This window comes from Polypterus senegalus, chromosome 1 (assembly GCF_016835505.1).
Source record: "Polypterus senegalus isolate Bchr_013 chromosome 1, ASM1683550v1, whole genome shotgun sequence".
Lineage (NCBI taxonomy): Eukaryota > Metazoa > Chordata > Cladistia > Polypteriformes > Polypteridae > Polypterus > Polypterus senegalus.
The window spans coordinates 330,079,773-330,106,861 of record NC_053154.1 but is presented as its reverse complement, the minus strand read 5'-3'; the positions used below and the strand labels follow the sequence as shown (position 1 = coordinate 330,106,861).

The 27,089-nt window shown below is 42.5% G+C and overlaps 1 protein-coding gene across 1 annotated transcript in view; it reads right to left on the bottom strand.

The window, feature by feature from the left end:
* Positions 1-27,089, bottom strand: part of LOC120517567 — a 92,378-nt gene that overhangs the window by 41,263 nt on the left and 24,026 nt on the right. Inside the window, exons 8-13 of the mRNA XM_039740006.1 lie at positions 26,547-26,654; positions 18,845-18,958; positions 14,473-14,601; positions 13,957-14,097; positions 5,337-5,450; positions 4,920-5,057 (exon numbers count right to left, since the gene is read on the bottom strand). Of these exons, the coding sequence (XP_039595940.1) occupies positions 4,920-5,057; positions 5,337-5,450; positions 13,957-14,097; positions 14,473-14,601; positions 18,845-18,958; positions 26,547-26,654 (744 nt within the window). The remainder of the gene's footprint in view (positions 1-4,919; positions 5,058-5,336; positions 5,451-13,956; positions 14,098-14,472; positions 14,602-18,844; positions 18,959-26,546; positions 26,655-27,089) is intronic.

Below are 27,089 nucleotides of genomic sequence, written 5' to 3'. Positions count from 1 at the left end.
TGTTATATTGAGATTATATCTTTGCTTTTTTTGTCCTTCTTATGTATGTGGAGCTTGAGGAGACATCAACATTTATTTATATAGCACATATTCATACAAAACAATGTAGCTCAAAGTGCTTTACAAAACGAATAGAAAAATAGAAGTCCACATTAATTAACATAGAATAAGTAAGGTCCGATGGCCGGGTTGGACAGGAAAAACAAAAAAAACAAAAAAACCTCCAAAAGCTGGAGAAAAAAAAATAAAATCTGCAGGGGTTCCAGACCAAGAGACCCCCTGACCAGTCCCCTCTGGGCAATCTACCTAACATAAGTCAAACAGTCCTCTTTGGATTTAGGGTTTTCATGGAAGGACCTGATGATGATGGTCATGTAGACTTCTGGCTTTCAGTCCATCAATGTTGGTGCATCATGATGCTTTGAGTAGGTGGAGGTGGCACAGGCCACCACCACAAAGAAACCGGAAAAAGAAACAGAAGACCATGGCCACCATATTATGCAGACAGGGTACTGGCCCTGGTGGTGGGGCTCGATGGCAAGCGCCTGGTGGCCGGGCCTGCACCCATGGGGCTCGGCCGGGCACAGCCCGAAGAGGTAACGTAGGTCCCCCTTCCCATGGGCTCACCACCAATGGGAGGGGCCAAGGAGGTCGGGTGCAATGTGAGTTGGGTGGTGGCCGAAGGCAGGGACCTTGGCGGTCTGATCCTCGGCTACAGAAGCTGGCTCTTGGGATGTGGAATGTCACCTCTCTGAAGGGGAAGGAGCCTGATCTAGAGAGCAAGGTCGAGAGGTTCTGGCTAGATAGTTGGGCTCACCTTGACGCACAGCTTGGACTCTGCAACCAATCTCCTTGAGAGAGGCTGGACTCTCTACCACTCTGGAGTTGCCCCCGGTGAGAGGCGCTGAGCAGGTGTGGGCATGCTTATTGCCCCCTGACTTGGAGCCTGTTCATTGGGGTTTACCCCGGTGGACGAGAGGGTAGCCTCCCTCCGCCTTCAGGGCGGGGGGACGGGTCCTAACTGTTTGTGCGTATGTGCCGAACAGCATTCTGGAGTCCCTGGAGGGGGTGCTAGAGGGCATACCTTTTGTCCTGTGGGACTCTGGAGGGAGCCAATAGGTACCGACAGGCCAAGCGGAATGTGGCTTCGGTGGATGCTGAGGCAAAAACTCGGGCATGGGAGGAGTTTGGGGAGGCCATAGAGAAAGACTTTCGGACGGCTTCAAGGAGATTCTGGTCTACCATCTGGTGTCTCAGGAGGGGGAAGCAGTGCAGTGTCAACACCGTATATATGACCTCCACTCGGGACGTTGTGGGTCGGTGGGAGGAGTACTTCGAAGACCTCCTCAATCCCACTAACATGCCTTCCAATGAGGAAGCAGAGCCAGGGGACTCGGAGGTCGGCTCACCCATCTCTGGGACTGAGGTCACTGAGGTGGTGAAAAAACTCCTTGGTGGCAGGGCCCGGGAGTGGATGAGATACGCCCGGAGTTCCTTAAGGCTCTGGATGTTGTATGACTGTCTTGGTTGACACGTCTCTGCAACATCACATGGACATTGGGGACACTGCCTCTGGATTGGCAGACCGGGGTGGTGGTGCCTCTCTTTAAGAAGGGGGACCGGAGGGTGTGTTTCAATTACAGAGGGATCACACTCCTCAGCCTCCCTGGAAAAGTCTATTCGGGGGTTCTGGAGAGGAGGGTCCGTCGGATAGTCGAACCTCGGATTCAGGAGGAACAGTGTGGTTTCCGTCCTGGTTGCGGAACAGTGGAAAAGCTCTTCACCCTTAGCAGAGTCCTGGAGGGTGCATGGGAGTTTGCCCAACCAGTCTACATGTGTTTTGTGGACTTGGAAAAGGCATTCGACCGTGTCCCTCGGGGAATCCTGTGGGGGGTGCTCCGGGAGTATGGGGTACCGGACCCCCTGATAAGAGCTGTTCGGTCTCTGTACAACTGGTGCCAGAGCTTGGCCTGCATTGCCGGCAGTAAGTTGAGCCCGTTTCCAGTGAGAGTTGGACTCCGCCAGGGCTGCCCTTTGTCACCGATTCTGTTCATAACTTTTATAGACAGAATTTGTAGGCTCAGCCAGGGTGTTGAAGGGGTCCAGTTTGGTGGACTCAGGATTGGGTCACTGCTTTTTGCAGATGATGTTGTCTTGTTTGCTTCATCAGGCCGTGATCTTCAGCCCTCTCTGGAGTGGTTCGCAGCTGAGTGTGAAGCGGCTGGGATGAGAATCAGCACCTCCAAATCCGAGAGCATGGTCCTCAGCAGGGAAAGGGTGGAGTGCCCTCTCAGGGTTGGGGGGGAGATCCTGTCCCAAGTGGAGGAGTTCACGTATCTCGGGGTCTTGTTCATGAGTGAGGGAAGAATGGAGCGTGAGATCGACAGGCGGAGCCGTAAGGCAAAGCTCTCAATTTACCAGTCGATCTACGCTCCTACCCTCACCTATGGTCACGAGCTATGGGTAGTAAGCGAAAGAATGAGATTGCGAATACAAGCAGCTGAAATGAGTTTCCTCCGCAGGGTGTCTGGGCTTTCACTTAAAGATAAGGTGAGAAGCTCAGAGTAGAGCCGCTGCTCCTCCACATCGAGACGAGTCAGATGGGGTGGCTCGGGCATCTGATCAGGATGCCTCCCTGGTGAGGTGTTCTGGGCACGTCCAACCGGGAGGAGGCCCAGGACACACTGGAGGGACTATGTTTCCCGGCTGGCTTGGAAACGCTTCGGGATTCCCCTGGAAGAGCTTGAAGAAGTGGCCGGGGAGAGGGAGGTCTGGGCCTCTCTGCTCAAGCTGCTGCCCCCGCGACCCGACCTCGGATAAGCGGAAGAGGATGGATGGATGGTACTGGCCATCCCCAGTAGTATTTAAGCCAAACTGACTGATAAATGAGGAACTTTGGCATTGCATTCGTGACTTTGATTCCTTAGTCTCTGATTTGACTCTTAATTCTCTTTGGTTTGAACCCTGGCTCTGGTTTAAGTGTAACTGATTCTTACATTTGTTCACCTTTTAGTTTTTTTTTTGCTTTTTGTTCCTGCCATACCTTTTTGTGCCCTTTTTGAACTCTTTAATGCTAATTTAAATTTCTGTAGTACTAGGGTGTTGTACCGTGTTAGCCATTATGAATGTAGTGAAAAGTCAAGTAAAATGACACGGCTAATTACATCTTACCTAAAGAAGGGGCCTAAGTTGCCTCGAAAGCTTGTATATTGTAATCTTTTTAGTTAGCCAATAAAAGGCGTCGTTTTGCTTGACGTGAGACAAGGAGTTTATGGTCCGTACTCCTGTTTTCTGGAAATGTTTATATTTTGTGACTTTAAAATCCCATTTTGGTGTGTAGGCTGAAAGCCAGGCATTAGATTTTGGGACTAGGCTGCTTGAAAGTGATGCCTTCTTAGTAGGACCAGTTTAGGTTTTTAGTTTATTTGAGATTTTGTGTCAGGAACCACAACAGCTACAGTATGGGGTCCATAAAGCATTTCCAGCCTCGTCTTCTGTCATAACCCAAGTAGGGTTAGAAGGTCAGCAGGGGTCACCGAAAAAAAAGGCTTCCAGTGACACTCCAGTGCGATGGCAGGGAAAAGCTTCAGCAGAGGTGCCGTCCATTAACTGAGTCATTAATTGACAATGCAATGGTGGTGTAAGTGTAGGGTTAGGATTTCTCCAATGTCTTCAGTCATTTTCCAGCAGGATTGTTACCTATTACCTTCACTTTCAGTGTGTAATGATTCTTTGTGCATTTATTATTATTGTTGGGATTATTATAATTAGTTTGATTTATTTTGTTATCCAATACAAAGTTTGTGTCTTGGTTATATTTTTGGTCATCATCATGATTGTCGCCATTTTTTTTTTATATGTCAGTGTCAGCAGCCATTTTGGGCCTAGCAAGGCATTCCATTGCTATCATGTGACTCTAGACATTTGTGTGTCATGACACAAAGACCCATTACATACACAATTCTGGATTTCAAACCAAAAACAATTTTTAAGCAATAGAAGTTTGTGTTTTAAAACAACTTGGAGCAAAAAAAAAAAAATCTCTTCATTTGTTTTTAGGTTCAAGTCCCATGTTTTTCTTCTGACTGAGATGTTTTGCCCCAGTAGCACACAGAGCTCCTCATTGCTCTGCCTTTGACAATTCAATGATGTGAGTCTCCGCTAGTATATAGTATTTTTATTAATATATTATTTATGACTTTTGTCACACCTCTGTGTCCTGTCACTATTGAGGGAGTGGACGTGAAGGTTGTGCACTAAACAAGTACTTGAGGGTTCACAATAATGGCAGTTTGGACTGCTCTCAGAACACACAGGATCTAGAGAAGGAAGGGCAGAGCAGACTCTTTTTCATCAGGAGACTGCGTTCCTTTAATGTGACTAGTGACATCCTTCATATCTTCTACAACTCTGTGAATGCCAATGTGGTGTGCTGGGCTGGTAACAAAGGACTACCGAATCAACAAGATAATTAAAAGGACACACTCTGGACCCCTGAAGGGAGTAGCAAAGGTGAGAATTAAAATCAAAACCGAGTGCCATTATGAACAATACTGCACATCCTCTCTATGACAACTAATGAATTATTCACCAGAAGTATATCAAGAAACACAACTTTATACCAATAGCAATATGCCAGTATAGTGCCTTATTGTTACTGGGACTGCCAAATCAGAAGAGTTTATCCTTTTTAAATTTTCTTTCTTTTAAGACATTCTGGTGTGTATATATATTTGTTTGTCTACTTATTTATGCATTAATTTATTTAAAAAACATCTGTAAAATGCTAAAATTTCTCCCTGTGCACAAATAAAGTTCATTCTATCTGTGATTGTCAAATAAGAAATGTCTGCAGTATGAATGCTTCTCCAATTCCGTTCACTATTGTCAAAGGCACGTGGTGACCTGGGGGTACTTACAGAGTCTGTTGCAGAAATTTCCTTGACAACAGCTGATCGTTGTGCCAAAATAATAAGGTTGAAGAAAGGCTGAAGCACCAGCTGGATTGTCACATACACTTTGTGAAGCGCATCCCTGGTAATAGCTTAATAATCCATCTGATAAGAAAAATTAAGAGTTGTGTTTCATATCTGAGCAATCAATAAATGGTTAAAAATACTCAAGGCAGGATGATTAAAAATAAAATATACATAAAAGAAAGGCATTACTTCATAAGACAAGCCAAACGACAGCCCCATAAACATGAACTGCCTTCACTAAAATTTAGTCTAACTTTATTTTTCAAATATAACATAAAAATAAATTAAAAAACAGAAACACAACACGTTCTTTATAGTTAACATGTCTTTACACACAATGTCAGCATGTCCACAGACCTGATGTGTAGCAGTAGTCCTGATTGCCGGTGCAGGTCACCACGTTCTGGCAGGTGCTGCCTCCTCCATAACAACACAGCAGGCCATTTGGGTCACTGGAGGCATTCAGTGTAACTGCGGTAAGAGACACACAGAGGTCTATCGATAAAACATTGGCATTTTGGACCGAGTGAACAATTGATGGCCAGGGTCACTACCTCACATCTTCCTTATAAAGCTTAGCGTCTCACTTTTCAGAACAACATCTCATGTGCTTGTTAAATGATTGATGAGATTCTGCTGATGGTATTTTGATTCACTACTCAAATCTAATCCTGGCCTCTAAATATCATTTAAAACGATGAAGTAGGCCAAACCGTTCTGGTCAAGTCACATGTAACCAACAGGAAATGAAGCACAGGGAACTTGCTGCCATTGGCCTTAATGAACTGTGACTTCACCAGCTGCTCCCGTCACAAGGTGGCTGCATTGTGTTTCTGTGGCTTTGAGAAGTGCTCTTGGGAAACGGGATTTAGTGTGCGTAAACTTGATATCTGATAGAATGATTTGTCTTATTTCCTTCTCATTATTGTTTATTCTACTTTGGTCATTGGGATCTTCAAAGGGAAATGTGTCAAACAAGTCTCTCAGATATAATGATGGCAGGCATGGTCAGCCTTACCTTGCTTGGTTTACATGAATAAATAACAAACAAAGCATCCCAATGTAGAGGTTAGAACATCCTTGTGGACCTCAGGTTTCTCAGAATGGACCAGTTGCTCTGCCTATTCAGGTACCAACAAATTGTCCGCAGCCCCTGCAATAGTCTGATGACCAAATGAGGACCAGCAACTTGGAGGCTAGAATGTTATTGCCACCTGGAAAGGCGAGTTGTTTTTATTGTGTAAAAAGCAAAGTGATTGACTGAATGACTGGCTGAGGTTCATTACAAAGAAAATCAAAGAAACTTTAAACACATTTTGAATTAATTTAGTTCATTTTTAATATTTTTGCACATGTCCTTCTCATTTGTATTTATATTTGTTTTACTGTTTTAACTCATCTGCCTTTCCAGATGACTTTTTTTACCTTGAATTGGTGGAAATTTGACCTGGCCAGCCATGTTGTTTGCAGTAGGTATGCCTGTTGCTGGTCACATGAGGTGAAGATCACATGATGTGCCAAGTCATCACAATCTGCCTCTATATTATACTGGCACCCAGCAGTGTGTATCCAAGCACTGGAGTCATTTTAAAATAAACTTGATACATTACTGATAGTTAGGTTAGTTAAGCTGGTGTGAGGACCTTTAGTTTTACCACAACTTTTGCGTAGCATTTTGGCTTTGATCTTTTAGGACTAGGAATTTGCCATCTTCTTCATCTCCCTCCTTTTCCAAGTTGTATTTTTCTTAAGTCTAAAATTCCATTCTGGCCATTTTCTTAGTGTCATATTAAAATCACTTCTAGAAATGTTTTTTCATCCCAAAGATACCAGAATACAAAGTATGTTTGTTGTGGCAGAAACACGCTACACAAAGAAGGCACTCGGAGACTTTAGGGTGGGCAGGCAGAATGGCATTACAAAAGATACAAAACCATCTCAATTCAGTGAAATGAACCTCAAATTTATTCCGATTCTTATCACAAAATTTCCCCCCTTCACACCGTTTCTCATCGTCTGCCTTACAGGGTTTCTCATAATAATGACCTCGCTCAGCACCTTCTCTCATAACAATCACCAGGTGTTGAAGACTTTCTTATAACAATTTACTCTCCCAGTCCAACTTCTCATTACAATTCGCCCTTCACAGGCCTCACCTCTTCAGATTAGCAGCGAACAGAAGCACAGAGCAGCGGCGTCTCCCACAGGCACACAGCCCTTTGCAAACACCCGAGCAAGTTCAACTGAAGTAAAGCCGAAAGCTGACCAGGTGAAATAACCGGCAGTCAGAAATCAAAATCGATGGCTCAGCGGGTGGTGGAAACTGAAAGCCAGCGGTGTCTTACTGATCCAGCTCAACGTGGAAAACGGCGAAGCACTGAAGTTACTACAAAAACGGAGAAGATGATATCAGTGCTAAACATAAGTTCTATCTGCTTTCTGCCCGTCGAGGGCACGTTTATATGTTGTGTGTCCTGCAGTATGTACAGCTCAGGTTTTCCGGCCGACAGTGCAGATAGCTTCACCTGCCAAAAATGTTTAGTTAATTTAGAGTTGGTCGGGAAAATACGCGAATTGGAGGACCGCGTTAGGAATCTGATAGCGATTAGGCAAACCGAAAATTGGATCGACTCGGTTTGTTTAGACAATTCGCTACATCTGATTGGCTTCAGTCTCTCCAGGTCCCACTGTAGTCAGTGCGAGGCCGAACTCAGCAGCACCAATTCAGCCACAAGGCGAGTGGGTAACAGTAAGACGGGGGTCTAAGAATCCAAAATGTAGTCCCCCGGCACCCAGGTCACCAATTCGACCCAGAACAGGTTCTCAGCTCTCCGCAACGTGCCTGTGGAAACTGAGAATAATAAAGTGCTCATAATTGGCGATTCCATAGTGCGGAATGTTAGAATTCCAAACTATGTTAAACCAGCAGTTAATGTTAAGTGCCTTGCAGGGGCCAAGATTTCTGGCATAAAGGCCATTGGACCTGTTGCGACGATGAAGTATCTACCTTATTGCTGCATGTCGGCACTTATGATATTTATTTACAGCAATCTGAGGTATTAAAGCGGATCTTCATCTCTCTATGCACCAAAGATAAAAGAAAATGTCGGAATTTAATTGTATCTGGTCCCTTACCAAGATTATATAGAGGGGATGTGATTTATAGCAGATTGCATTCCTTTCACTGCTGGCTAGAAACCTGGTGTGCAAATAAAAGCATAGCATTTGTGAACAATTGGGATGATTTTTGGGAAAGGCCTGGATTTTTCAGAAGAGATGGTCTTCATCCTAACTGGAGGGATCTTATGTATTATCCCAAAATATGGCAGCAAAACTGCCTGGTTGACTGATTAGAGCACCATCCAGGCCGCAGTCATGTGATCTTAAATCACAGGCTGTTGTTTATCCCACCTGTTATTTTCCTGAAGCTGTTACCCCTAATCCCTGTTGTGGGGCATCCCGTAAATTTAGTCTTGATACAAACCATAAATTAATTGATAACCAAAAATAAGGTGTATAATTAGACGAAGGGATAAAACCAGACCCTCCTCCAGGGGCATCTGTAATAGAAATTTAATTCAAATTAAAAAAAAATATATCAGCAGTTCAGAAAGAACCATGCAGTTTTAAATGCTGTTTATTGAACATTCGCTCTCTTGGCACTAAAGCTGTTTTGGTAAATGATATATATTAAGTACAAAATCTGATCTGTGTCTTCTTACTGAAACCTGGCTTAGTAAATGTGACACTGTTCCCTAGCTGAGGCGTCACCAGATGGATACTCGTTCCTTCATAAGTCTAGAGATTCTGGTCGAGGAGGAGGCCTTGGAATAATTCATTGTAACAAAATGCAAATCACTCCTAAAAATTTAGGCAACTTTACATCCTTTGAGGCATTCATTTTAAATATTAAAACAGATTCCAACACAATTATAGTGCTAGTCTACAGACCACCAGGGCCATATTCATTGTTCATGACTGAATTTAGCAACCTTCTGTCTGATTTGGCTATAAATTATGATCACGTAGTTCTGATGGGGATTTTAATGTACACATTGATGTGGAAACTGACACTTTTAGCAAATGTTTTACTTATTTGTTAAATTCAGTAGGATTTTGTCAGATTGTCAAAGGTCCAACTCATAATCATAACCATACATTAGATTTAATTATAACTTACAAAGTTGAAATTCAAAATTTCAATATTACTCCATTAAATGTAGTTATTTCCGATCACTTCTTAATTACATTTGATTTAGTTCTGCCCATGCCAAGCACTCACAGATTAAAACAAAGACAGTGCGACATCTAGATTGTAATTCTGCTTCAAAATTTATAGATACCTTGAGTAAGTCGAGTGTAATTGTGGAAAACCATTTAGATCAGTTAACATCAAATGTAAACGTGGAAAACAATTTAGATCAGCTAATATCACATTATAATGTGACCTTGAGAGATGCTCTTGACACAGTGGCTCCCCTAAAACAAAAGTGATCAAAGCACATAGAAACTCTCCCTGGTTTAATGAAAATACTCGAGCTCTTAAATTAGAGTGTCAAAACTGGAGCGCAGATGGAGAACAACAAAGCTACATGTCTTTCAAATTGCATGGACAGAGAGTGTTAATAAATATAAAAAAGCCCTCTTTAAAGCTCGCTCAGAATACTATTCTACATTAATAGATAGCAATAATAAAAATCCTAGGGTACTTTTAGAGCAGTGGCTAAATTAACAAATGGGAATTCAGATCAACAGTGCAAAATACCAACAGATATTAGCAGTACAGACTTTATGAACTTCTTCAATGAGAAAATTAAAAATATAAGATCCCAGATCTCAGCATCACAGTACAAACCAAATACTAGCTTAGCAGACCCTGCCACATTGCATTCAGCACTTTAGTAATTTTAATCCTGTAACTGAGCTGGAAGTCTTAACTTTAATTACTAAAATGAAGCCCACTACTTGTTCCCTAGATCCAGTGCCAACAAATCTAGTAAAAAGTGCAATGGATGTTCTTGCAGCCTATTCTAACATTATCAATAGTTCATTACTGCATGGCACAGTACCTGATGCACTAAAAGTGTTAGTCATTAAACCTTTACTTAAAAAGTCAGACCTAGACCCACACATACTAAATAACTATAGGCCTATTTCAAATTTACCATTTCTCTCTAAAATACTAGAAAAGTAGTCGCCAGTCAGCTTCAGTCACACCTTACGCATTACAATTTATTTGAGAAATTCCAGTCTGGCTTTCGCACTGGTCATAGTACAGAAACGCACTAACACGGGTTGTAAATGACATTCTGATATCCTCTGATGAAGGAAATTCCACTGTAATTATGTTGTTGGACTTAAGTGCAGCATTTGACACCATTGACCATTCTATTTTACTGCACAGGCTAGAAAACGATGTTGGGCTTACAGGCCCGTGCTCGCTTGGTTCAGTTCTTATTTATCAAATCGATTCCAGTATGTACAGAAATGTGCTGACAGTACTCCATCATTATACACAGAAGTTCAATATGGTGTCCGCAGGGCTCAGTACTGGGACCTTTACTGTTTTCACTTTACATGCTTCCACTGGGATCTCTCATTAGGAAACATAATGTTAATTTTCACTGTATGCAGATGACACCCAGTTATACCTTTCATTTAAATCAAATGAAGTTTCTCCGATGTTGTCTTTAATTAGTTGTGTTAGTGAATTAAAGGAATGGATGAATGAGAACTACTTGTCTTTAAATACAGATAAAACAGAGATGTTAATTGTTGGAGGGAATGACGCTGATCACAGCAATATTTTGTCATCATTTAACTCAGTTGGAATCCCAATTAATTTTACTGAATCAGCCCGCAATCTAGGAGTTATCTTTGACTCTAGCATGTCATTTAAAGCGCATATTACAAAGTCGTCCAAAACATGTTTTTCCATCTTAAAAATGTTAGGAAATTAAGGGCTTTCTAAATAAACAGGATTGTGAGAAATTAATTCATGCATTTATCTCTAGTAGGATTGACTACTGCAATGCGGTGTTCACTGGCTGTTCCAAACTGTTCTCTATACAGCCTCCAGTTAATCCAAAATGCGCTGCAAGAATTATTACAAGAACAAGAAAATATGAACACATAACCCCAGTTCTTAAATCTTTACACTGGCTCCCAGTTAAGTTTAGGGCAGATTTCAAAATCCTCCTTTTAACATATAAAGCATTAAATGGCCAAGGTCCGCTTACTTGTCTGAACTTATCATGACTTACAAACCTGAGCACATTAAGATCTCAAGATGCCGGTCTGCTTAGGATTCCAAGGATTAATAAAATAACAGTGGGAGGTCGAGCTTTTAGTTACAGGGCCCCTAAACTGTGGAATGGTCTTCCTGCTTCCATAAGAGATGCCCCTTCAGTCTCAGCCTTTAAATCCCGGCTGAAGACTCACTACTTCAGTTTAGCATATCCTGACTAGAGCTGCTGATTAACTGTACATACTGCATCTCTGTTGTTAGTCATTAGCACTAAACATAAGTAACATGATAATTATATTTGAATACTAACCCTCACCTATTCTGTTTCTTTCTCGGTACCCAAATGTGGCATTGGTGCCACGCCCACCTGCCAAGTTGTTTGCCTGCCTATGGTAAAGTCATCCCTGATGGAGGATCACAGGAATCATGGGAAAGAGGGTCCTTTCATCAGCAGCAACGTTTCAGCCGTGGCATGGCCAAATGGGGAGGCAGCTAGATGGATGAGGTCTCCAGGACTCTAAAAATATCCAAACCTAATTATGTCATATCATCTACTGTTAAACCGTAACTTCTAAAATTTTATTATTATGCTGTCTTAAGGAATTGTTCTGTTCTGTGTATTGTATTTTATTGTATTGACCCCCTACTTTTGACACCCACTGCACGCCCAACCTACCTGGAAAGGGTCTCTCTTTGAACTGCCTTTCCGAGGTTTCTTCCATTTTCCCTACAAGGTTTTTTGGGAGTTTTTCTTTGTCTTCTCAGAGAGTCAAGACTGGGGGGCTGTCAAGAGGCAGGGCCTGTTAAAGCCCATTGCGGCACTTCCTGTGTGATTTTGGGCTACACACAAATAAACTGTATTGTATTGTATAGGACTGGCAAGCTTTGTTGGGCTTCTTCTTGTCTAAATTGTTCTAATATTCTAATGCTGAGGAAGACAAAGTTGCATCACTTGGCCAAGTCTGCCAAGACAGTTTGGGAAATTCACCTTTGCTGTTAAAAGAGAGCTGGTATCTTATAATCCCAAGGGAGTGGCTTTGTGTCCCATCTTGGCCATCTAGAACAGCCTGAGAGAGAAACAGAAGGGGGATTCTCAACCCTGAGCGACTCGTCACTAGTCATATGGCCTGAGTCACTTTCTGAGTCAATGATGTGAGTTTCACTGGTCTTAAAAACATCATAACATTTTGTAAATGTTTAATGTCATGTTAGTCTCTGGCTCATTTCTAGAAATAGACAGGTTAGCATTGGTCCTGTATTTAAATCCATCCCTGGTCACTGTTTCTGAGGGCTTTGGTGGCTTCTCTCCGGTGACCATTTTTTAGTGCCATATGCCAAAGAACTGTCCGTTATGTTAACTTGCAGCACTAGGCACAATGTAGGAAGGAGCCTGGACAAATCAGTCAATTATGTGGCATGCTCACTCACACAGACACACCATTTTTGTCAATTTAAAAACACAATGTCTCCTAAGCAGCACATCTCTGAAGATATCAGACAAAAAACTGGAAAAGCAGAAAATCCAGAGAAAAATCCATAGGGATATGGCAAAAACATGTAGACAACAGATGAGAGCAGGATTTGGACCTCAAATCCAGGATGCAGCAGCAGTGCCAACTACTGGACCACCAAGGTACCTATGAAAGGCTGTGTCTGTGAATGATCAAAGTGGATTGTACTTCTGATTTCTTCATATCTCAATAGTGTGCATCTCTAAACAAAAACCTTCCATTTTGAGTAAATGCTGCAGGTGTAGATGTGTCTCCATTTTAAACAGTTTTGGCCTCAGCCATGGTGGATTCAGTCTGGCTTGCACTTATTATTGTAATTGCTTTCAATAATGTAAAATCTCTCACCAGAAGGAGTCGTTCTTTAATACAAGAAGAGCTAGTTTTTTTCCATATCCTGATCTCGTATCATTTCATCTGTTAGTTCTCTAAACCCACCAATAAAAACCAGTTCTCATATATTGCTCAATCAAGTCCAATTGACTCGCCAGCCGTTTGGCCATGCTACTGTAACTTGTAACATTCAGCGACAATGTTCAGCAACAATAAAAACATTTTGAGTACCATTACAGTACTGTTAAAATATGTTGCCCTTCTACGCCAAGACAATGAATAAGCAAAACACATTTGTTCTCATTGGCTAACTAAACCTGATTAGCGGCCAGCATGTAATTGTCAAAGATGCATAGCCAAGCAATGAAAGCCATTGTAGGCTGACCCGGGTGTGGAGAGAAAGGTGCAGGCTGCTGCCGAGATAGTAAAGACTTCCTCGCCGCCAATAAGTCGTGTAGTCAGTCAATTAGAGAAGCACATACCCCTGTAGGGTGTTTCTAATATGGTTTCATTTAAAACCTCCACATAACAATTCAGTGGACACATTACACAATTCAGTTCTTCTCACTTCACTCCTTTACACAAACCCCTTGTAATGGCCATGCATACTGCCATCTACTGACCACAGCAGGACCACCACAGCTTGGACACACGACAATGCATACCGCCATGTTATATAATGTGAGCATTACGACATCACACTCGCTTATGAACTTAGCAATGGTTGCCATTAACATAAACACCACAGCATCATTTGGGAGTTTAATGATGCCTTCACCACAACAATATAAAATCGAATTACAATACCATACTGTTTTGAAAACTTCATGAAAATAATGACTACAAAGCAATGATGACAAGCATTCCATATTGTTGCTTTCCTTGTTACCTTGATCGGTGTTGCACAGACTGGAGTTACAGCACTGGGAAGTACTTGTTATGTTCTGATATCCCGTGTTAATGGAGGCAGTCATGTTGCAGCTGAGATCTGACATACAGCCTCTGCTCACATAAGAATTCAGATACATGCCTGGGAAGAACAGAAGTGTTTTGTAAGTCCGTCTTGGAAAATATCAGGTATTTTACAATAGGACATTTTATCATTTTTTTTAAAATTTTGCAATAGATACTTTACTGGTCAGGCCCACATTTAAATGACTCCAGAAGAAGTCAAAAATGGTCTACACTCTTTTACAATAAGAAAATAAACCCAATCTATGCATCCCAATGACACTCAAATGAGACACCAGGTGTGTGACTTAAGCCGCTCTGGCTTGGTGACATTGAATTTAGGAAAACCAAAGGGGCCCAGGAGCAGACCCATGGGGAAGACACCACATGCAAAGGCTCATTCATCTCAGCTCACACCCGCACTTATTCAATGAGGACTGCTGGAAAGTCTCACCATTATAACTGCTGAAAGAGGAAACACTTGCACATTGTCCACTGGTGGGAAAACACAACGTTGTTTCATTTTGGCACGTGTCCCAAGAATTTGATGAACAGACATTGCACGTCAGCGTGGAAATTGAATCTGCAAAACAGTTTGTAAAAGTTTTCTTATAAAATAAAATTTTCAAAAAACACACAGCATAGCACGAGTGCTTCTGATTTTCATAATTTCTCACCATTTCCATGAAACTTTTAAAGACTGTCATGTCCCTCATTGAACTGAGTGTTATAGTGCTTCTTGAACTGAGCACTATTCACTGTTGAATTTGGGTCTGTTAGCATGCATCCCATCTTAACAAGCAGAATGACCATAATGAACACCAGCATCTCGCACCTCAAAGGCTGGATATTTCACTTTTATGGACAGTAGGATCACTGCTGGCTTTTAAATAGTCCACCTTTATGTGCAGCAGACAAAAACTTTTAGCTTATTCCTACTTTTTATTTAATGAGTAAACTTTAACAGATGTCAGAAAAGAACCATGAATGGTGCACACCTAATAACTCAGTCTTTCATATTTTTGTCATCCAGCATGTAAAATGACTGCTTGTATCATGATTTCGTTTTTTCACAATTATGGTATAATAATGATTATATATTTGTATTGTGAAACTTTGATCATATTCATTTTTCTGAGCTTTTTCCCAATTTTGGAAGTATTTTTGAAGGTAGAGACCATGTTCTTTGGTGTTGCTAAGGTTTTTGCATCATCAGGGGCCTCATGGATAACGCTGTGTGTAGAATTCGCACTATAACATGGCGTAAGCACAAAAGCCGAAATCCAGATGCATAAATCTGTGTGAACGCCAACTTCCACGTTCTTTTGCTCCATAAATCCCAGTCAGCATGACAAGTAATGAACGTGCACATGCCTGCTGTCCCACCCCAACTCCTCCCAGAATTACGCCTCTTTGAATGTGCAAAGCAATATAAATAGCCCTTAAGCTCAGCCTTCTGTGAAAAGACAATGGCAAAAGCAAGAGGGAAAATGAAGAATTTCAGCGAATACCAAGTGGAGGCAAAGAAAAACGTATTATTTGGTGGTATAATCAACAAAAGGAAGTTGATCGAGTGACATAGTGTGTCGAAGAAACTCGAAAGCTCAAGTTCACAAAGTCGCACAGTGCCCGAAATAAAAAAGAAGCCACATATCAAAGTCGCCGTGAAAAGTCAAGTCGTAGCCCACTGTCTGAGTGTCACACGAAAGCTTATTAGGGTACAGAGAAAAAGAAAATAGGCACACAGTGGGGATTAAAGCACAAAATGTCAACTTTAATCTCTAAATTTCCACTTTAATCATGTTGTTTATTTTGTCCTTAAAGAAGAACATCGTAAACTTCATCCTAAATCGTTTAATTTACTAGTTTCTCAATCCCATCATAACTAAAGTAGCACGTTAAATGCTTTGTTTTGTATTTGATCTTCTATGTCAGGGGTGCCCAATGCATCGATCGCGATCGACCGGTAGATCGCAAAAGTAGTGCAGATAGATCGAGTTGCATTCAAAGAAAAGCTTTTTTAAACGTTAGTCTATCATATATCCTCCCTATGGTATCTGCCACTTGACAAGTAGAAGTCAGAAGTGCGCCAGGTGTTTCCCTACTGGGACTGGGCAGTCTAATGGTCTGGAATCCCTACAGATTTTATTTTTTTCTCCAGCCATCTGGAGTTTTTTTTTTTGTTTGTTTTTTCTGTCCACCCTGGCCATTGGACCTTACTCTTATTCTGTGTTAATTAATGTTGACTTTTTATTTTCTTACTGTGTCTTTTATTTTTCTATTCATTATGTGAAGCACTTTGAGCTACTTTTTGTAAGAAAATGTGCTATAGAAATAAATGTTGTTGTTCTTCCAGCAATACTTCCAAAGGGCTCCATCGTCTTTGCAGCACCAGACCAGAGCTGCTCCAGACTCCAACTCCCAGCATGCCCTGCAGGAATCTGTGGTGCTGCAGCAAACTAGAGGGCGTGCACTCCAATGTCTATATACTGTATATACATGGAAGAGAAGGTCTATGATACGGTTTGCATATTTGCAGCTGGAGATCCACAAAGGGAGAGAATGAATCACGTATCATAAAGTAGTTTTTATTCCTGAGCTTTCAGCCCCTGAAAGAAAGGACTCACGCTCACTGATCTACACGCATACTAAATCAACAGGACATATATTTAAATGGGACAATGTACAAGTAAGATTTAAGGCCAGTACCAAAAGTGCCAGAGAGCTGGCCAAGTCTTGGCTATCAAATGAGAACAGCATCAACATACATTTGGACATAAATCCAGCATATGCAAACTTAAGAAGAACACGGTCATAATAAAATCTTTACAACCAATAACCCCCATTCGCACCCCCACCCACGTAACTTTTGCTATATTTTGCCTTTGGTTCTTGTAAGTCTAAGCATTATTGTCTGATGAAGGCCCTTGGTAGGGGCTGAAAGCTCAGGAATAAAAATTACTTTATGATACGTGATTCATTTTCTCCTTTTGTGGATCTCCTGTTGCAAATATATATATATGTTGCATAGTTTACTGTCAAATAATGCAAAGAGTATGCGGCACGTGTTTCGCCCTCATTTGGGCTCATCAGGCATACACACTCTACTGCTCCCCTCTCGAGGAATCAAACCTTGGACGTCAGCATTAGAGACGAAGCCCCTTTAAGCTGTGCCACGACGTGTGGTTCGTTTATTTGACAGCCTGTAGGTCCGGAGTAATTACATTCATTGCATTCGTAGTCTGAGTCTCAACGACCTGAATTGTGTGGGTGGTTACCTACCAGGTAATATATATGATTTATTTAATTTTGTGACTTTTTGATCTCTATATGTTTGGTCTTTGTTAACTGTATCTGGATTTTATTATTGGGACTATTTTTGCTCTTTTGAACATTTTGCTTATTTTTCTATATTTGTCAAATAAATCAATAAATATGATTTGTTTGCCCTTTCTACAAGCCGTGGGTTTACAGACCTACTGTCTTGTGAGGCATGTGCTATATTTTGAGACATTTCTAATTATTTACCAGCTCTCCTTGTATTGGGTCTGCTACACTGCTCTGCTGAGCAGACTCCTGCCAATCATGGAGAATTCACTGAACAGGATCATCTCCAGACAGAGGAGCAGCTTCAGAGACAGACTGCTGTCACCATCCTGCTCCACTGACAGACTGAGGAGACCCGACACTATGCGACTAAGTATCTATCTTAATTAAGTATCTATCTATCTATCTATTTGTAGCTTCAACTTTTCAGTTCCACAATTGAGCTTGATTATACAGCCTTTTTAAATGACACAATTTAAAGAGTGTATGAACTTTAACACCTCAGTATTTCATATCAATTGCTTATCTAGAATATAGCTAATCATTTTGAAAGATTGATGGAAATTTATGACATTTGACTCAATATTGAAATATCTTCCAATTTAATCCTTTGGTGGTTGTATGGCAGAATAATCGGTTGATACAGTAGATCTTTAGATTGATTCTTTATTGCACTATCAGGCTGACATTTTAACTTCAGAAATGTTGGTAGTCTAATACACTGTGAAACACCGAGTCTTTCTTTCGCTCCGTCTTGCCAGGTATACTAGTAGGCCTCCAACACTTTGATCTCTCACTGCTCCTTCCGTATGGATCTGATGATCGGTCCTCTTCCTACATACCTAGGCTGATGGATTTAAACAGCAGAGTGGCTGTAATAGGTGCTGTTCACTAAGGGGTTCATCATGTGACACACAGACACACCCTCTTTCTCAGGGTGGCTCCACCCCTTCCGACAACATCTCTCTTCCAGGACTGTGTGGCCCTACCAAAATTTTCATGCTAAAAACTCCAAGGATATTCATATTTCCTGGTGTTTAATGCCAACAAACTGCTTGATTTAGCTGGACATTGACGTGTTTATTATTAAAAAGTGTCTGATTCTGGTCTAGAAGTGTGGAGTTTGTGTAGATCAGTGTTTGCTTTTGAGTTTGCGTTTATCATTTGAAAGAAGTGCTGTGTTGTTTCAGAAAATATTTTTAGATCGTAGAGAAAACCTGTAAAGAAACGTTCAAAGATATGGATAAATTCTAACCAAAATATATAGTTTAATTATTAAGGGAAAGGATATTAAGGCAGATGGGACCTTTTGGATTTGCATTTAGACCTTTGCTCTCTGAATTTGGTTATTTCATTCTTATGAATTTTCAGTATTGACTCTTGTCTGTCTATTGAATAAGGCTTTGCTTCTTTCTTGTTTTATTTATTTATTTATTTATTTCCTGATCTTCTTTTACAGTTTCATTTTTCATGACAATCTGAGAGATTAACTGACTTACCAATATTATTGCAAAGGCTCCCCTGACAGCAGTAGCGGAATTCACTAAAATAAAAAATGGAGTTGTAACAGGCATTTTTCGTTATACATCCTTTATAATAAAAAGTTCCACGTCCTGAAAAATAAACAATAAAAACAAAAGAAAGAGATATTAACATTATCAGTGTGTTTTTAAAGGGTTTAATGATTCCAAAAAACATCTGCAAAAGAAAAAAGGAAAAAAAAAAAAATAAATGAAACAAGTAATCCGATGTCAGCATGGCCTAAGGTTCAGATGCGTTCAGCGACTAAGTTAACTGATATGAGCGTTGGAGCATTGCACATTTCTTATTTACTTCATCCAAGAGTCTGTTGTTACATTTTTGTTTATTAAATAGTTTTTGAGTCATTAATAGAAATCATAGAATGCAGTTCCACGTGTTAATAGATAATAATAAATATGCACTTTTTAACAGCACTTTAAAATGGAGTTAAAAACAGAGCACAAAGAGCAATGTGGCAGCTCAACAGCTTTCATACACAGCTGACAGCAGTTGAAGTGAGGTGACAAGCGACTGATGTGTATTAGTGCTGGAAGTTCTGTGACTGACTGGTGTTCAGCTTTATTAAACATAACATTTCTGAAAGTATTCCCAATAAAGTAGAATCCACTAATTATCAATTAAAAATATTTATTAATACAAATGAGCAATACTAGCATAAAATCAGTGTCAATATTAATCTTTGAAAAGAGAAAAGCAACTGAAATAGGCTTCTCATCTAGCTGTTAATCTTAGTTAAAACACAGTAATTTATTACAATTATATAAATAAGTAAGAGCTTGGAAAGGAACTGATTTGTTTTATAATGCGGATATGAAAAGTGACAGTAATCTTAAAGAGGCTGAAGAATACACTGTGAATAAGTTGCCAACTTCAGTCTCATGTAATCTTAAAGATGTTAATTCCTCACTGAAGTTACTCAAAAATAAAATTAGCTCTCCAGGGGCCTCATGTATAACGCTGTGCGTAGAACTCGCACTATAACGTGGCGTAAGCACAAAAGCCGAAATGTGCTTAGGCACAGAAAAATCCAGATGCAGGAATCTGTGTGTACTCCAACTTCCACGTTCTTCCGCTACATAAATCCCGATCAGCGTGAAAACTAACGCTCGTGCACGCGCATTTTGTAACGCCCCAAATCCTCCCAGAATTAAGCCTCTTTGAATATGCAAATCAATATAAATCGCCCTTAAGCTCAGCCTTCTGTGAAAAGACAATGGGAAAAGCACGGGGGAAAATATAAGAATTTCAGCGAATACCAAGTGGAGGCAAAGGAAAACATACAATTTGTTCAAATAAACCGTGGAATAATCAACAAAATGAAGTTGATCGAGTGACATAGCGTGTTGGAGAAACTTGAAAGCTCACATTCACAAAATCACACAGTGCCGGAAATAAAAAGAAGTCACATATCAAAGTCGCCGTGAAAGCCGAGTTGTAAGCCCACTGTCTGAGTGTCATATGAAAGTTTATTAGGGTACAGAGAAAAAAGGCACACGGTGGGGAAAAAGCACGAAATGTCAACTTCAATCTCGACATTTCCACTTTAATCACGTAGTTTATTTTGTCATTAAAGTAGAACATCATAAACTTCATCTTAAAATCGTTTAATTAACCAGTTTCTCAAATCACATCGTAATTAAAGTAGCACGTTAAATGCTTTGTTTTGTATTTGATCTTCTATGTATGTGCTCTTGTGTGTGAATCACTACTTGCTTCTTAAACCGGCTCTCTTCCTCCAACAGGACACAGAGTCCATGACATTCGTGATATTACAGCTCTCTGAATAACTAAAATACTGAGATGTATACGTGATGTCATTTTCATGATGATAGGAGTTAAAGCACGTTATTAAACATGTGTTTCACTTCAATGAAATAATTTATTGCAGCAGTACTCAGGGGCGGCTCTAGGCTTGTGGTGGCACTGGGCAGAGGAAGAATCGGTGGCTCCTTCGCCCGCCAATGTCAGTAAGGTAGCTTATGCACGGTGGATGGCCACGTCCGTTGCGGACACTGCATAGCCGCCTCGTGCTCATGACACAAGCGTTTAACTTTTGCTGAAATTTGTCGCTGCGTTTTAGCTGTGTTGTTATTTTCTCTTTCTGTTTTATATTCAATATATATTGGCGTAGCCGTCACTGCAGTCCTTGCTTTTCTTTCCCCAAGTAACCGATCGCCATACAATCAGCTCTTTAATAGAAGTTAAGCCATCTGTAAGCTTAGCGCTGATTCTTCAAAACGTTTAAAGAACATTGAAATATCTTCGTAGTACATGTTTAATTATTCTATCCTTCACGACACTCCCAGTGAAGAATATAGATTATTTAAATGAAGTTAAAGTTTTATGTGTATAATTTAACAAACATATTTTGCTGCATTTCATCTTAATAATGATATTGTCATCATATGTAAATACGCACTTTATAAAGTGGCTCAGGTTGTGCGATATTATAACTGTAGTGCAAGTTTACAGTGAGGTGATTGTACTTATAAGTCCTAACAGTTCTACAAGGAGCAATTGATTGAGTGCGTTTAGAGTTCTTGGGATTCTGAACCGCGAGGTCCGCACAAGAAAGGCTTTGAAACGTTTTGCCGTGGCTGAGACAGCGTGTCCTTGAAGCTGTATACCGATAATTCTCTTTCCGATCAGCTGCTGCTGTGATTCACACTCAGATACAGTGATATAAATACTCCGAGTGGGGCAGTGAGAGTAATATGGAAAAAGATGATCCGCTGTGGCAACTCCTAACGGGAGGAGCTGAAAGAAGAATGTGCAGTGAGAGTAACAACACTAAAGCAGTTCTGGTATTTGGACTACTATGGCTGTTCCTTCTACCATTATATTGTTACGAGTTAATTACAATCAGATGTGTTACACTAATAAACAATATGCGGTTAGTTTCAGTGTATTTATAAAGCGCGTCATGAAAATAAGGTGTAAACACACAGGAACAGTAGCACTGCTTTGATGCTGGGTGCCGCCAGTCTGCAAAACCGAGCGGAGAACTTGCGCATACAAGGTATGAGGTACCGTGGAAAAGTGCGTGGCTTTAAACCAAGTGTAGGTTTTATACATCGTGATTTGAACGTGGAAAAGTTCTTACGCAAAATTTCTGTGCGTACGCACCGTTTATACATGAGGCCCCAGGTCTGGACAGACCATTCCACATGCTCAGTCTGTTGTGTGTTATACCAGTAAGTAATCGACAAACTGTAACCCTGGTCCACCCTCGCTATTAGTGAACAGTCTGGTCCAACCTTCTGCAGTTCCATTTTCCAGGAGCGTCTGTAACATTTGCAGGGATTAGGGTTTAACCGCCTCTGTGATTGTTGTATAATGTTGCACAAGGACAAAATATGAAGAGCAGAGTTTCACATGACTTGTACATGTATGTAAAATCTGTCCCCCTTCTATGTGTATCTTAAATAAAAGTTTTACCATTCATCAGGGTCTATTTTATATATGTTGGGCAAGAAGATGAGGGGCTTGCTGTAATTGTTCGTGTATATCTGGGGCTGGGCACCAGAAACCACTGCCATTACTAATCTATGTTTATATCATCTAGGGCAGCTTCACTAATTAGTTCAAACACTGTTTAGCTGCAAATTGATAACACTGATTCTTGACAGCAATAATCTGCAGATAATATTGTTCAATCATCCATCCATCCATCCATCTCTTCCGCTTATCCGAGGTCGGGTCGCGGGGCAGCAGCTTAAGCAGAGAGGCCCAGACTTCCCTCTCCCCGCCACTTCTTCCAGCTCTTCCGGAGAATCCCATGCTCCCAGGCCAGCCGGGAGACATAGTCCCTCCAGCGTGTCCTGGGTCTTCCCCGGGCCTCCTCCCGTTGGACGTGCCCGAACACCTCACCAGGGAGGCGCCCAGGAGGCATCCTGATCAGATGCCCGAGCCACCTCATCTGACTCCTCTCGATGCGGAGGAGCAGCGGCTCTACTCTGAGCCCTCCCGGATGACTGAGCTTCTCACCCTATCTTTAAGGGAAAGCCCAGACACCCTGCGGAGGAAACTCATTTCAGCCGCTTGTATTCGCATCTCGCTCTTTTCGGTCACTACCCATAGCTCATGACCATAGGTGAGGGTAGGAACGTAGATCGACTGGTAAATTGAGAGCTTTGCCTTACGGCTCAGCTCCTTTTCACCACGACAGACCGATGCAGAGCCCGCATCACGCGGATGCCGCACCGATCCGCCTGTCGATCTCACGCCCATTCTTCCCTCACTCGTGAACAAGACCCCGAGATACTTGAACTCCTCCACTTGGGGCAGGATCTCTCCCCCAATCCTGAGAGGGCACTCCACCCTTTTCCGGCTGAGGACCATGCTCTCGGATTTGGAGGTGCTGATTCTCATCCCAGCCGCCACATTCTCAGGTGGTAACCGATCCAGAGAGAGCTGAAGATCACGGCCTGATGAAGCAAACAGGACAACATCATCTGCAAAAGCAGTGACCCAATCCTGAGTCCACCAAACCGACCCCTTCAACACCCTGGTTGCGCTTAGAAATTCTGTCCATAAAAGTTATGAACAGAATCGGTGACAAAGGGCAGCCCTGGCGGAGTCCAACTCTCACTGGAAACGGGCTCGACTTACTGCCGCAATGGACCAAGCTCTGACACCGTTGTACAGAGACCAACAGCTCTTATCAGGGGTCCGTACCCCATACTCCCGAGCACCCCCACAGGATTCCCCGAGGGACACGGTCAATGCCTTTCCAAGTCCACAAAACACATGTAGACCGGTCGGGCACACTCCCATGCACCCTCCAGGACTCTGCTAAGGGTGAAGAGCTGGTCCACTGTTCCGCGACCAGGACTAAAACCACACTGTTCCTCCTGAATCCGAGGTTCACTATCCGACGGACCCTCCTCTCCAGAACCCCGAATAGACTTTTCCAGGGAGGCTGAGGAGTGTGATCCCTCTATAGTTGGAACACACCCTCCGTCCCCTTTTAAAGAGGGGACCACCACCCCGGTCTGCCAATCCAGAGGCACTGTCCCGATGTCCATGCGATGTTGCAGAGACGGTCAACCAAGACAGTCCTACAACATCCAGAGCCTTAAGGAACTCGGCGATCTCATCCACCCCGGGCCCTGCCACCAAGGAGTTTTTTGTCCACCTCGGTGACTTCAGTCCCAGAGATGGGAGAGCCCACCTCAGAGTCCCCAGGCTCTGCTTCCTCATTGGAAGGCATGTTAGTGGGATTGAGGAGGTCTTCAAGTACTCCTCCCACCGACCCATAACGCCCGAAGTCGAGGTCAGCAGCGCACCATCCCCACCATATACGGTGTTGACACTGCACTGCTTCCCTCCTGAGACGCCGGACGGTGGACCAGAATCTCCTCGGCCGTCCAAAGTCGCTCTCCATGGCCTCCAAACTCCTCCCATGCCCGAGTTTTGCCTCAGCAACAACCGCTGCCGCTGTTCGCTTGGCCTGCCGGTACCTATCAGCTGCCTCCAGAGACCCACAGGACAAAAAGTCCTATAGGACTCCTTCTTCAGCTTGACGGCATCCTCACGCCGGTGTCCACCAACGGGTTCGGGATTGCCGCCACGACAGGCACCACCACCTTGCGCCACAGCTCCGTCAGCCGCCTCAACAATAGAGGCACGGAACATGGCCCATTCGACTCAATGTCCCCACCTCCCTCGGGACGGGTTGAAGTTCTGCCGGAGGTGGGAGTTGAAGCTACTTCTGACAGGGGACTCTGCCAGCCGCTCCCAGCAGACCCTCACAACACGCTTGGGCCTACCAGGTCTGACCGCATCTTCCCCACCATCGGCCAACTCACCACCAGGTGGTGATCAGTTGACAGCTCCGCCTCTCTTCACCCGAGTGTCCAAGACATATGGCCGCAAGTCCACGACACGACCACAAAGTCGATCATCGACCTGAGGCCTAGGGTGTCCTGGTGCCAAGTGCACATATGAACACCCTTATGCTTGAACATGGTGTTCGTTATGGACAATCCGTGACGAGCACAGAAGTCCAATAACAAAACACCGCCGGGTTCAGATCGGGGCCATTCCTCCCAATCACGCCCTTCCAGGTCTCACTGTCATTGCCCACGGAGCATTGAAGTCTCCCAGCAAAACGAGGGAATCCCCAGAAGGTATGCCCTCTAGCAACCCTCCAGAGACTCCAAAAGGGTGGATACTCCAAACTGCTGTTCGCGATACGCACAAACAACAGTCAGGACCCTTCCCCACCCGGCGGAGGGAGGCCACCCTCTCACCACGGGTAAACCCCAATGCACAGGCTCCAGTCGGGGCAATAAGTATGCCCACACCTGCTCGGCGCTCTCACCGGGGCAACTCCAGAGTGGTAGAGAGTCCAGCCCCTCTCAAGGAGATTGGTTCCAGAGTCCAAGCTGTGCGTCGAGGTGAGTCCGACTATATCTAGCCGAACCTCTCACCTCGCAAGCACTAGCTCAGGCTCCTTCCCTTCAGAGAGGTGACATTCCACGCCCCAAGAGCCAGTTTCTGTAGCCGAGGATCAGACCGCCAAGGTCCCGCCTCGCCACCACCCAACTCACACTGCACCCAACCTCCTTGGCCCCTCCCATAGGTGGTGAGCCCATGGTATTGTTCAATCAATACAATCATATTTATAGTTACAAAATTGCTTTTCTCTTCTAAGAGGAGCAACTTTTTTGTACCCTATTTGTTGACTTACCAAAAGCAGCAGGAGATGTGTGCTGCTGTGTGAGCCGTTTGCACAAAAGTCCTCTGCCCGATTTCCGACTGACTTCTATTTAGGGCCGGAGCCACCATTAAGGTGAATTAGGCATATGGTGTATATGGTGCAGATCACATGGGGTTGAGGGGACCCAGTCAAACAGGTTAGCTACCAAACAGTCGGACGGCATATTAATAAGCTTGGCATTGGATGCAAAATAACCTAGCACTGGCACTGCTTGTCTGCCAATCGAGAAGTTGGCAGACGAATGAAAAAAGAAAATACACAACATATACAAGTTCAAGCAACCACTCTGAAGGTAAAATTGAAAGAGTAAACTAATTTGTGGTTGAAGTCACACAGATATCTGAACAAAAATTAAACTTTCTTGAAAAATTTCTTTGAAGAATAAATGTACCACATTTCAACCAAATATTTCAACCAAATTTTTTCATGGGTGGTAGGGTTGCTTCATGTGAACAGTCAGACAGACATGGGTTATAACTATAGGTGCTTTATTCATCGTATGCGAACACACAAAAAATTATGATAAAAAATAAACAGAATGTTAAACAACACTGAGATATGAAGACTTCACCATGAATGGCATGTGAAAGTGAACATCTTATGGTATTCCCAACTGACGTTAAAAGAAAACCAAGCAAGTAATAACGTGGCTCAGCTTCCTCATAGCCATGTCGCATATATGAGTGCATTTATCACTCTTTTTTTTATTTCCATCTCCTTTATTTGAATGATGCTGAGCTGTTGTATTTGCTCTTATTGTTTTGTGCTCATTTAAATATGTCTGCACTTCAGTAGTTCTTGCATCCATCACATTGCCTCACCAGAAAAAAAAAATAGTTTTTTGTTAATCGTGGCTAGTCCTCGAAGAAGTGCTATACGCAGTATATCTTATAAACTGGTGTGTGCACATAGGCCACCATTAACATATTGCTTACCTTCTATGAAGCAGGAGTCCTCAGCACCAACACACTCAGCGGTCATGTCACAAGTACTTTCTGGTCCAATGCAGCACATCAGGCCATTTGGAGTATTAAAGGTGTTATCTGCATAAAACAAGAGTTAGTTAACTTTAGTTAATATAGAGTTGGTTGGGAAAATACGCAAATTGGAGGACCACATTAGGAACCTGATAGCAATTAGGCAAACCGAAAATTGGATCGACTCGGTTTGTTTAGACAATTCGGCTTCAGTCTCTCCAGGTCCCACTGTAGTCAGTGTGTGGCCGAAGTCAGCCGCACTAATTCAGCACAGGGCGAGTGGGTAACAGTAAGACGGGGGTCTAAGAAGCTAAAATTTAGTCCCTCGGCACCCAGGTCACCAATTTGGATCCAGAACAGATTCTCAGATTACAAACCTGGTGTGTAATTAAAAGCATAGCCTTTGTGAACAATTGGGATGATTTTTGGGAAATGCCTGGATTTTTCTGAAGAGATGGTCTTCATCCTAACTGGAGGGGATCTTATGTATTATCCCAAAAT